Source organism: Sinocyclocheilus grahami, unplaced genomic scaffold (assembly GCF_001515645.1).
Source record: "Sinocyclocheilus grahami isolate Dianchi unplaced genomic scaffold, SAMN03320097.WGS_v1.1 scaffold828.1, whole genome shotgun sequence".
In the NCBI taxonomy this organism is placed as follows: Eukaryota; Metazoa; Chordata; class Actinopteri; order Cypriniformes; family Cyprinidae; genus Sinocyclocheilus; species Sinocyclocheilus grahami.
The window spans coordinates 647,561-659,347 of NW_015506007.1; the positions used below are offsets into that span (position 1 = coordinate 647,561).

The window sequence follows — 11,787 nt, forward strand, 5'->3', positions numbered from 1 at the left end:
TCTCCATAAATACCCAATAGAATTGCTGATGTTGTAAAGTAAAAAGAATAGTTAACTTTTTCTTTTAAAGAAATAGTAATTGCACATGAATCCACTCTAAATGACGTAGAAGGTAATGAATGATCTTGAGTAAAAACAGTATTCTGCAGTCCCCAGAAATACATTGAATGAAGTCACATGAAGTTATTCCTAAATTAGACAAATTTTTGCCCATGTTTTGTTCACTTTAGACAGATGGTGGCGCTATCTCCTCACTGGCTTGGTATGGTGTTGTAACAGTGTAAAGTCGGTGCGTTAAAACATTATGCTTCAGCTAGGACTGGGACAATAAATCGATACATCGCGAATCAAGAAATTATTCTGAGATTTTCCGAAGGCATCGCGATTCTCTCTTGAATCGATTCTGAGCTTAGTTTTTAACAGCAGATGGCACTGCGTGCTTTAGAAATAGCTGTATTTTGCTTGCTTCCAGTTCCTTACACGTACACCATTTGAACCTAAAATAATCAATTATAAAGTTCGATAAGGTTGAAGCGAATTACAAGGATGTTCACAGTAGGCTGTGCTTACATTAATCTCGCATCATAAAAGCATAAAAGCCGATGTGCAAGTACATTTAACCACTTGCATTACTCAGGCGAACGCACAAGTGCTCTTCTTCGGGAGCATTTGAGTGTGCAGTTAAAAACTAGCCTAGAGCATCATCTGCTGTTAAAAACTAAGCTCCGAATCAATTCGAGAGAAAATCTCAAATCGATCCACGAAACGCGATGCATCGATTTATTGTCCCAGCCCTAGCTTCAGCCATGTTTTCTGTGGTGCCTTCATCAAGTTTGTTTTAATGCGTTACACGCAAAAGTTTTAACCATACACGTTCAAGTGCATGTTTACAGATGTCGTTTGTTTGTGGAAACCTTTAAGGGTGTAAATGAGTGTGCGACAGGTGTGTTGTGACTGAGTATCTGCTGTTTTGTTTCTTCCTGGAACATGCGTATTTGAAATGTATGTTTGGGTAACATTTCTGATGTGTTAAATCACATTTAAAACAGGAAGTATGTCTTTTCTCACTGTCAATGTGCTTGTGTTTCAGATTGCAGGCGACATTAAAGCGGCAAAGCGCGAGCTAAAGAAAGCACGTACCGTGCTGCAGATGGACGAGCTGAAGTGCAGGAAGCGTGTGCTGCGGCGCCTGGGATTCGCCACTTCCTCTGATGTCATCGAGATGAAAGGTCGTGTGGCCTGTGAGATCAGCAGGTTGGTTACCAAGAAAACAAAAATAAGCACGGTTGTCGTTCAATTATATTTTGTGTTCACGTTCACGATTCCTTGTTCTAAACAATTCCAGCTAAAAGACATGCATTAAAAGCAAACAAAACTAAATTTTACTCAGACAGCTGTTATTTACAACACTCGGGCTCGTTTCTAAACCATCCTGTGGTGTTCTTGTGTGTTTGCAGTGCAGATGAGCTGTTGCTGACAGAGATGGTGTTTAACGGGCTGTTCAACGACCTGACGGCGGAGCAGGCCACCGCGCTCCTCAGCTGCTTTGTCTTCCAGGAAAATGTAAGGCCAAAATGTCATCATGCACATGCTGAAATGTGGTCGGGATGTAATATGAGAGAAGTCAATGGGTTATGACAGTTATGGGCCCAAATAACCTGTTGTGTTTGGCCTGAAATGGTCATGAATGCAGGGAATGAGGTTATTCAAAGGCCCAGCTTCTATTTGAGACTTGTGAAGCTTGTATGCCATATATTTGATACCATAGGTCCAATAGTATAGATATTGAAAGCTATTTTGCAAGAAAAGTTTTGTTAGTTTGGAAGTTTTCCAATTTCATATGCTGTCACAATAAAAAATTAAACAATGCTACAATGTAAAAATGCTTTTGAGAATGAGTTAAGCCAATCAGAGAAGGTTATTTACATACCAAAGTGACCTGCACATGACTTAAATTTTGTCATCAGTATGGTACATACAGTTGGGAAAATGGCCCACATGCGCCTTTAATTTTTTTGGCGCCAATTCATTTGTCCACAAGATGGCAGCACTGCTCATTGTTTAACTAAAAGAAACGGGAGAGATAAAACAACAAAAATCTTTTGAAAGGCCACTCTGCAGGTGTTGCATGCATCAGTCCAAAAGAACTAGAATAAAATAATAAAAATCGCCCATCCATAAAAAAAGTGTCTCTCACGGCTCTGGGGGGTGAACAAATGACTTCTGTAGTGAATCGATGCGTTTTTGTAAGAAGAATATCCATATTCAAACCGTTATAATCACTTGAATCTAGCTTGTGCTCACTGTTGTAAACGGAAGCAGTTCCGGGCGGATGAGTGTCTCTCACGGCTCTGGGGGGTGAACAAATGACTTCTGTAGTGAATCGATGCGTTTTTGTAAGAAGAATATCCATATTCAAACCGTAATAATCACTTGAATCTAGCTTGCGCTCACTGTTGTAAACGGAAGCAGTTCCGGGCGGGTGGCGCATCACTGTTGTAAACGGAAGCAGTTCCGGGCGGATGACGTATGAGTTCAGCTTTGCGCAATCGCCGCTCAGAAGTGACGCACGCGGAAGCACAGCGGGAGAGATCAAAACAAAACACCGGTCACTTATTAGAAGTACAAAACGAGGATTTGTAAAGAAGAATGTCAGAGGATTTCGATATAAGCCAAGAGGAGACTGGTTTTCCTTTGCTAAAGTAAGGAAACTTTGCTTCCTTTGCTCCTGTAAACAAACGTTGGTTTTCACGAGACTCACCGGCGCATGTGCAACGCTGACCTCATACATCATCCATCCGGAGCTGCTTCCGTGTACAACAGTGAGCGCAAGCTACATTAAAGTGATTATTACGTTCTGAAAATTGATATTTTTCTTACAAAAACGCATCGATTCGCTACAGAAGGCCTTTGTTTACCCCCCGGAGCCGTGTGAGACACTTTTTAAAAAAAAAAAAATTTTTTTTATGGATGGACACTTTTTATTTAACTTCTTTTGGACTGATGCATACAACACCCGCTGAGTGCCATGAAACAGCTTGAAGCTACATTAAAGTGATTATTACGTTCTGAAAATTGATATTTTTCTTACAAAAACGCATCGATTCGCTACAGAAGGCCTTTGTTTACCCCCCGGAGCCGTGTGAGACACTTTTTTAAAAAAAAAATTTTTTTTTATGGATGGACACTTTTTATTTAACTTCTTTTGGACTGATGCATACAACACCCGCTGAGTGCCATGAAACAGCTTGAAAGATCAAAGACAATTTTTAATATAACTCCGACTGGATTCGTCTGAAAGAAGAAAGTCATATACACCTAGGATGCCTCGGGGGTGAGTAAAACGCAGCCTAATTTTCATTTTTGGGTGAACTAACCCTTTAAGGCTGTCAACACTGTTATCTGCACAGTTCCAAATCCATTTGTCCTGTTGTCTGAATTAGCACAAGCATATAGAGGGGCAGTCGTGGCCTAATGGTTAGAGAGTCCGATTTGTAACCCGAAGGTTGTGGGGTTAGAGTCTCGGGTCCGGCAGGACCTGTCGGTTGGGGGAGTGAATAACCAGCACTCTCTTCCACCCTCAATACCACGACTGAGGTGAGACCATAGAGCAAGGCGCCGAACCACTTCTGCTCCCCGGGCACCTCAGCAATATGGCTGCCCACTGCTCCGGGTGTGTGTTCACGGTGTGTGTGTGTGTGCACTTGGGTGGGTTAAATGCAGCGCACAAATTCCGAGTATGGGCCACACGTCACTTCACTTTCTAGAGTAAGTCAGAAATAAAACAATCTACAGAGCTGAGATTCACTTCACAAGCTTTTCACGGTTTAATTTGAGAAAAACTACCTCTGAATACACACTGGAACTCAAAGATCTTAATGACAAACCACCAAAATGAAAGTTCGGTTTAACTTGAAGAAATTATGACAGAAATATATTACTGTTGTATACTAAAATGTACTTCTCAAAGTAATATTATTATTTTTAAGGAATGTCCTATAGCCAAAATATTTTTGATTTGACTGTATGGTTCCGTGTTATAATTTTTCAATTCATATTTGTTTATATATTTAGACAAACGAAACATATTTTGCTGTAAATTAATTAAATTATATGGTTTCCATTTGATTACATTTTAGAAGTTTAATTTATCATAAAAAATTTGTCTAATGACATGAATTAATAAAACTTCAAACAGAAGACAATTTTTGATGATACATTTGTATTAAATTAGAAAACATGCAATCCAGAAAAAACTAAATGGGATAACAAAATATAAGAAAAAATAAACTTGATTTCATAGGGGCCCTAAATTATTATTATTAGGTAGCAATTAAACACAAGATTAATTGTGAACAAACAAGTTGTTTACATTCATTTTTAATGTCTAATGAACATGTGGAAAGCATTTCCTTCCCCATTAATGGTAAATGAATATTGTGTGTCAAATATCGAATATTATATAAGTTTATAACATCTGATAATCAGATAAACAAACACACCATTTGTTGACCCAGTGTTATGTCTGACCCTGTTGTGCCATTTGTTGTGCATGTTGGTTTGCACGTGGAGCGCAAGGATTGTGTGTGCCATAGTTCAGCTGCTTCTTCTCTTTAGTCATCTGTCAGTTTAGATACTTTTCACCTGTCATAAGATGGTGGGAAAGACAGGATAGGAAGAAAAAAACAATCCACAGGAGGCGGCAGAGAGAGATCTTAAGCATGTTGTGATTTACCATGAAACTGGGTGAAAGAGTGTCGCCCAGGGCCATGAACCCCCGGAAAGATTAAAAACGGACACTTCATAAATCATACAAATATGGATGTTAAAAGAGGCATGTGATTTGGACATTCCTGATCTCAATGAAATACACCTTTGTTTTTAATTTTCAAATTAAAATGTTATTATTATTTGTTTTTGCACAGTCAAAAATCTGCTACAAGTGTCCTGAAAGCATAATGAATAAAAAAAAGCCTTAATAAACGGATGAAATTCTTGAAAAGAAAATGTTTTCGTTTGGCATAACCCTTTATTTCTTATGACAAAATAATATTACGATGCTTTACTGCTTAATAGTATTTGAAAAACATTTTGCCTCATGTGGTACAATCATCATACAGAAACATGCTGGAAAAATATATAATAAAAATAATAACCATTAATTACAAATGTACATTTTTGTCACATGATGCAGAGTTTTATCTGTTTATGGTTGCCAAGCAGTGTCTCTTGCGGTAGATAATTATGCATCATTACCAGAAAATATTGGTTGTACCGTTTCCCACTAATGAGTATGCTTTTGTTGAGAAGTCAGTCCACATTTTTAACAGTTATTTGACGTTCTCCATGCTGACTCGGTGTTCACAACTTAAAGCCTCTCCCATGAAGCCTGTCGGATCTCATTCCCTTTACGCATGGTTTAGAAAATTAAAGTGCACAACCCATCTTGTGTGTTCAATCCAGTTGGCATAATTGTTCATGACAGTGTCCCTTCATTCCCTTGTTTTAATTAGCTTCTCTCCATCAACAGGCTAACGAGATGCCCAAACTGACGGAGCAGCTGGCCGGACCGCTTCGACAGATGCAGGTACTGTGTTTGAGAGAGACGTTTTGGTCAGCCTCCCCTAAATTCTTCATTACAGGCTTACTATTTACCAAATAACACTTAGACTCCCGCCACTGTTTGCGTTCATGGATTAATCTGATAAGTCAGTTTGATCCTCCAAAGACGTGGTTTGGAACAGTTTGACTGTTTTTACTGTGTGTGAAGTGTTTGTGTGTGGGCACATGTAGCTCAGTTTGATGGCCTCATTTCACAGCTTCAGTTGCTGTGACGGTAAACTGTTCACGGTTGTTTAAACCGCTACTAAACAAGCATAAAACTAAGCAGAAATAGTCCACTTAAAAAATAAAATTGTCACTTACTGAGCCTGTGGAGCACAAAAGAAAAAGTTTTGCAGAATGTCCCAGCTGCTCTCTTCCTAATCTTGTTCCCCATAATAAGTCTTCTGAAGCGGTGTGTTTTCTGAAAAACGTCACCTCCATCATAAGCTCTCTAAGCATCTAGAATCTTGCCTTTACTGATCCCGTATCATCATGAATGACTCGCGTTCTGCTGTGTTTGTAGGAATGTGCCAAGCGTATTGCTAAGGTGTCCGCAGAGGCCAAGCTGGACGTGGATGAGGACACTTACCTGAACCAGTTCCGCCCGCACCTGATGGATGTGGTCTACACCTGGGCCAACGGCTCCTCATTCTCTCAGATATGCAAAATGACAGACGTGTTTGAAGGTACTAGTTTACTTGTAACAAATATATCTCGCAACAAATTTATCCATCAAATATTTACAATATTTTTGTGATTTAATTGAAGTGTGTGCACACCGAAAGCAAATTTAATTATTTGCGCGAGTAGATTGCATACAAAGTCAATGTAAAGACATGAATAGATGCGAATTCGTGCCAAGCAATGCAAATTATGTGAATTGGGCGACGCGATTGCTACGAACGTGCAATATATGCCTCAAATCCGTCTTCCGCACAAGTTGAAAAATTTCAACTTAAGCGGACAATTCACTTGTTGCAAAAACGAATCAGCGAAGAGCTTATTGACACGTCCAGTTTGACATGTCCGGCTGTATCAGAAAATGGAGTGCATTATGCGATGGTTTTATTCACACAAGTGACATGAAAAACATACTGCGAGTAATCTAGAGCGATAACGTGATGCGAATATTCATTCACTTTTGGTGTACATACACCGTTAGACCATTGGTTTCATTGAATCACTTCTCATGAGTGTTCACAACTCTTCACTTTATCTACAATGTTGTTGTAACTGTAAAAAACTAAATTTAAAATTATTTTTTTTATTCATTGTCAAACGTGTGCCTGCATGAAATGCATGAAAACTTGAAAAAAACATGAAAAAACTTTTTTTTGCTTTGTTTATTTATTCAACATTTTAAAGATTAAAGATCTGCAATCTAATAGTGCCTATTTGGTCCATGTTATGGCTCATCTAATTGGGGAGGGGAAAAAAATCACATTTAATGCACTTGCTTACATGATAGATGGATAGGCAGATGGATGATTGACAGATTTTTTTTCCCATATCGCCCAGCCCTAAATCCCAGCAATGGTTTATACTCAATTCTACTATAAAAAATACTATTTTCATATCATTCCTGTTTCCCAAAAATGAGCAAACGTAATTAGTTTGTGAAACTATTAGGAATCAGTGATGTTGCATTTGGTCTGGACTTCATAAGTGCAGCATGGGGCCTGTTGTGAAATAAAAGGATTTAAAATGTATTTTCAGCACATCTTCTCCCAGAAGCCTCTGCTCTGAGATTTGGCCATGTCTGAGGCATGACGTGAGTTTTGCAACGCAGATCTCATGTCTTGTCAAGAAAATTCCCCATCTGTCCGTGCTCCAGCTCCTGAGTGAGATTTTGGCTGCGTTCATGTGCATTGGCAAACAGCAAAACACTTGTAGTGATAAATTGTGCAGTGAGGGAGAGATGTTTATGAAAAATGGAGAAGTTCCGTTATTTTCTTTCTCTCATGCCCTTTCAACTCAAACTGAATTGGGTTGCGTTTCCCAAAAGCATCGTAAGCCTAAGTTGATCGTAGCTCCATTGGTTACAATGGGTTTACAATGTACTTATGCTAATGTTTTTGTGAAACGCAGCCCTGCTCTCAATAGAGATCTTAGAACATCATGCCAGCAATTCCCTTGTGCCAAGAAAAGTTTCATAGAAATAAACATTGCTAATACAACTGGACATTGCAACTATGGGTTACAAGCACTGAAAATGACCATATGTGGTTGGTATGTAGTAAGTGCGAGGAGGACTAACACTCTCTCTCTCTCTCTCTCTCTCTCAGGCATAACTGTAAAAAACTAAATTTAAAATTATTTTTTTTATTCATTGTCAAACGTGTGCCTGCATGAAATGCATGAAAACTTGAAAAAAACATGAAAAAACTTTTTTTTGCTTTGTTTATTTATTCAACATTTTAAAGATTAAAGATCTGCAATCTAATAGTGCCTATTTGGTCCATGTTATGGCTCATCTAATTGGGGAGGGGGAAAAAATCACATTTAATGCACTTGCTTACATGATAGATGGATAGGCAGATGGATGATTGACAGATGTTTTTTCCCATATCGCCCAGCCCTAAATCCCAGCAATGGTTTATACTCAATTCTACTATAAAAAATACTATTTTCATATCATTCCTGTTTCCCAAAAATGAGCAAACGTAATTAGTTTGTGAAACTATTAGGAATCAGTGATGTTGCATTTGGTCTGGACTTCATAAGTGCAGCATGGGGCCTGTTGTGAAATAAAAGGATTTAAAATGTATTTTCAGCACATCTTCTCCCAGAAGCCTCTGCTCTGAGATTTGGCCATGTCTGAGGCATGACGTGAGTTTTGCAACGCAGATCTCATGTCTTGTCAAGAAAATTCCCCATCTGTCCGTGCTCCAGCTCCTGAGTGAGATTTTGGCTGCGTTCATGTGCATTGGCAAACAGCAAAACACTTGTAGTGATAAATTGTGCAGTGAGGGAGAGATGTTTATGAAAAATGGAGAAGTTCCGTTATTTTCTTTCTCTCATGCCCTTTCAACTCAAACTGAATTGGGTTGCGTTTCCCAAAAGCATCGTAAGCCTAAGTTGATCGTAGCTCCATTGGTTACAATGGGTTTACAATGTACTTATGCTAATGTTTTTGTGAAACGCAGCCCTGCTCTCAATAGAGATCTTAGAACATCATGCCAGCAATTCCCTTGTGCCAAGAAAAATTTCATAGAAATAAACATTGCTAATACAACTGGACATTGCAACTATGGGTTACAAGCACTGAAAATGACCATATGTGGTTGGTATGTAGTAAGTGCGAGGAGGTCTCTCTCTCTCTCTCTCTCTCAGGCAGTATTATCCGCTGTATGCGCAGATTGGAGGAGCTCTTGAGGCAGATGTGCCAGGCAGCCAAGGCCATTGGAAACACGGAGCTGGAGAATAAGTTTGCCACGGGTAAGACATGATTTAGACTCGTAGTGTGACTCATTGAGCTAAATAGAGCCACGTGCACAGAGTATCCAGTTTATTGTGGGCAGCTTTGAGCACTTGACTGGTAAACAGTCTTGGAAAGATTTAATTATTGATCAATTCTGAGAACCTGTGGACGTGAGATACAAGATAACAAATTAATCCACAATCCAAGATCATCTCAATATTGCTGTTCAGTATTTTCACTCGTTATTTAATTTACAAGAAAGGTTTTTTTTTTTAACACTTCGTGAGCTGTCTTCTAAGGTCAGTAAGAAGTTAACAGAAGTATGCAATCTTGAGCATGCTGAACATTGGCTGTAACAGACCTCCATTCTCAAGGGGGCACTAGAGTACCCTTTAAATGTCTGTTTCATTAAACCAGATGTGGTGTTGTTTAGATAGCTAGCAATAAACATGCAATTCAGCTAAATTGCTCATTTTTGCCATTTTAAAGGGAAAAACATTTTGCGCTTGACTCGTTCCATCATATACTTGCTACATTTTGATTTGTCGTCTGATAGTTTTTATAATGAAACCAGGCATGAAACGAAGCTTGTGTATCTAGAAGCATATGCATTCATATGCAAGCTAATAACATGGCGTTTTAATAAGCATAAAAATGTTAATCAAAATTGATTCCAATAGGTATTGTTGTTGGCATGCTGCTAATCAGCACAGTATTCGATTAGCTAACAAACCCATCAAAATCAAATCTAATATAGATGGATGTTAGCATTTTGCTAAGCTACTTATACAGTATTTGATTAGCTTACAAACACTTGGGTCAAAATGGATTCCAGTAGAGTTTAATGTTAGCATGTTGCCGAGCTAATTGTACAGTAGTCGATGTTAAATTCTTTGGTCAAAATTGGTTCCAATAAAGTTGGATGTTAGCATGCTGTTACAGGGTTTCCGCGGGGTCTTAAAAAGTCTTAAATTTAGTTGGATCAAATTTAAGGCCTTAAAAAGTCTTAATTATGATTTCAAGAGGTCTTACATTTGAGGATGGAAAGACCAGAATTGCGATATGGCTCAGTGTGACGTTTAAACTTCAAAAGGCTATGAAACATGAGCGCTGCACGTTCAAAATCCGGTGCTGCACTGCTCTGTTCTGCCGTTACCGGGGAAGCAGTGATATTTCTACCAAACGCTCCACCTGCTGGCAGAGAATGAATGAGCATTTTCAATAAAACTTGTTTTGTTCAGAGTTCATACCAATGCGAAAATCGACCCATGTTTTTACCCTGCAAACTTTCAAAAGCTTTGAATGTGAACTGGTGGATCGATAAGAAGACAATGCATTATAAAAATCTAAACATAGGGGTGTGCGATATGTATGGTCTGCGATAATATCGTAATTGATGTTTTAATGATGTGTGATTTGATATTATGAGTATATCGCGAAAAGCAAACCGAAAACACCTACAGAGTGCACGCATTAGGTGAAGTCTAGCAGGTTGTGCGCGTGTGCATTTAGAGTGCTTTGTGTGATTTGTATTTCCTGTTTTTGCTCTATTTCTCCAGCAAAAATCATTTCAAACACAGCAACAGCGCTGTTTTGCGTCTCTGAGCAACAGGACGCTGTTTTGTTCCTGAATGAATCAACTGTTTAAATGATTCTGTTCAGTCACAATGACTCACTTATTAACAGTGACTTGCTGCCACCTACTGGCGGTTTTAATTTCACATTTAAAGTACCTTTTCAGTTTTTAAATAATTTCAGTTTTCAATATTTTATGTTTAAAATATCAAAACATTATTTATGCATTTGTAACTGCAGGTTAAAGTATTTAATGTCCCTCAGAGCGGCATTAAACGGTGTGTAAATGCATCTAAATGCCTCTTCTAATGCAGCTTCTGTGTTTCCTCTGCATTGCAAAGATCAATTTTGTTGATACTGATTTAATTTGTTTGGTAACAACCCAAATGCAAGAATTTGACTCAAAAGATGGTGCACAATTTTAGAACAAATGGCTTAAAGGTAAAAATGCCCATTAAAACTGGTTGGAAATGATTCATTTCTATTTGGTTAACTAACAAATACTTGGGAGGGTTATAGTTTTCATTTTGCCTTTTTTTTTTCCCTACTTTTTTTTTTACATTTTGCATGAAAACAGTGAAGGACAGAATTTACATGAAACAATCATTTTATTTGTGTTTGTCAATGAGCATAGAGCATAATGGGTTTTTGTTTCCATAATAAAAGCGCAACATTGTACATAATTTTAACAATTTTAATTAAAAAAAAAGACTGTATAGTGATTCTTGTTTTCATACAGATAAAAAAAAGGTTTTTCTTTTGTGGCTTAATAGAGGTACACAAGTTTTTGGAGATACAGAGGAAGCTGTGGTAGCAGCAGAAGCAGTTCAGCCAAGGCAACGTGGGACAGAGTCCATGGAGAACATAGAAAGCAAGGTTACATTCACAGGTTTCCACCCTAGTGGTCTGCCCTCATAGTGGGAGCACGCTGAAACCCCTTCCCATCCACAGAGGCTCATCATAGCTTAGTTTGGGTTTTCATAATGATTTCCATTCGTAGGTGTCTCTTGTAAGGTGGTGTGTGGGATCTCTGCCTCCTTCTGTGGTTCGACTTTCTTTTTGAAGAAATCCGACACACAGAAAACCTGTAGGGCGTGAGAGGAGGTGATATGATTGAGGTTTACAGTCACAGTGGCAGAGCCTGAAATGTCAGTGTTTAGTGCTTATACAGTACAACAAAATATAAG

General features: G+C 38.5%; 2 protein-coding genes across 2 annotated transcripts in view; one reads left to right on the plus strand and one right to left on the minus strand.

Annotated features, from left to right (window-relative positions):
- The window catches only part of LOC107562544 (superkiller viralicidic activity 2-like 2), a 33,526-nt gene extending 24,458 nt beyond the window's left edge, over positions 1 to 9,068 (plus strand). The window contains exons 20-24 of the mRNA XM_016247180.1: positions 1,091 to 1,254; positions 1,458 to 1,563; positions 5,531 to 5,587; positions 6,128 to 6,290; positions 8,938 to 9,068. Of these exons, the coding sequence (XP_016102666.1) occupies positions 1,091 to 1,254; positions 1,458 to 1,563; positions 5,531 to 5,587; positions 6,128 to 6,290; positions 8,938 to 9,053 (606 nt within the window). The 3' untranslated portion in view covers positions 9,054 to 9,068. The remainder of the gene's footprint in view (positions 1 to 1,090; positions 1,255 to 1,457; positions 1,564 to 5,530; positions 5,588 to 6,127; positions 6,291 to 8,937) is intronic.
- Positions 9,069 to 11,131: 2,063 nt separating this feature from the next.
- LOC107562545 (phospholipid phosphatase 1-like) overlaps positions 11,132 to 11,787 on the minus strand; it is a 15,939-nt gene continuing 15,283 nt past the window's right edge. Inside the window, exon 5 of the mRNA XM_016247181.1 lies at positions 11,132 to 11,762. Coding sequence (XP_016102667.1) covers positions 11,566 to 11,762 — 197 coding nt within the window. The 3' untranslated portion in view covers positions 11,132 to 11,565. The remainder of the gene's footprint in view (positions 11,763 to 11,787) is intronic.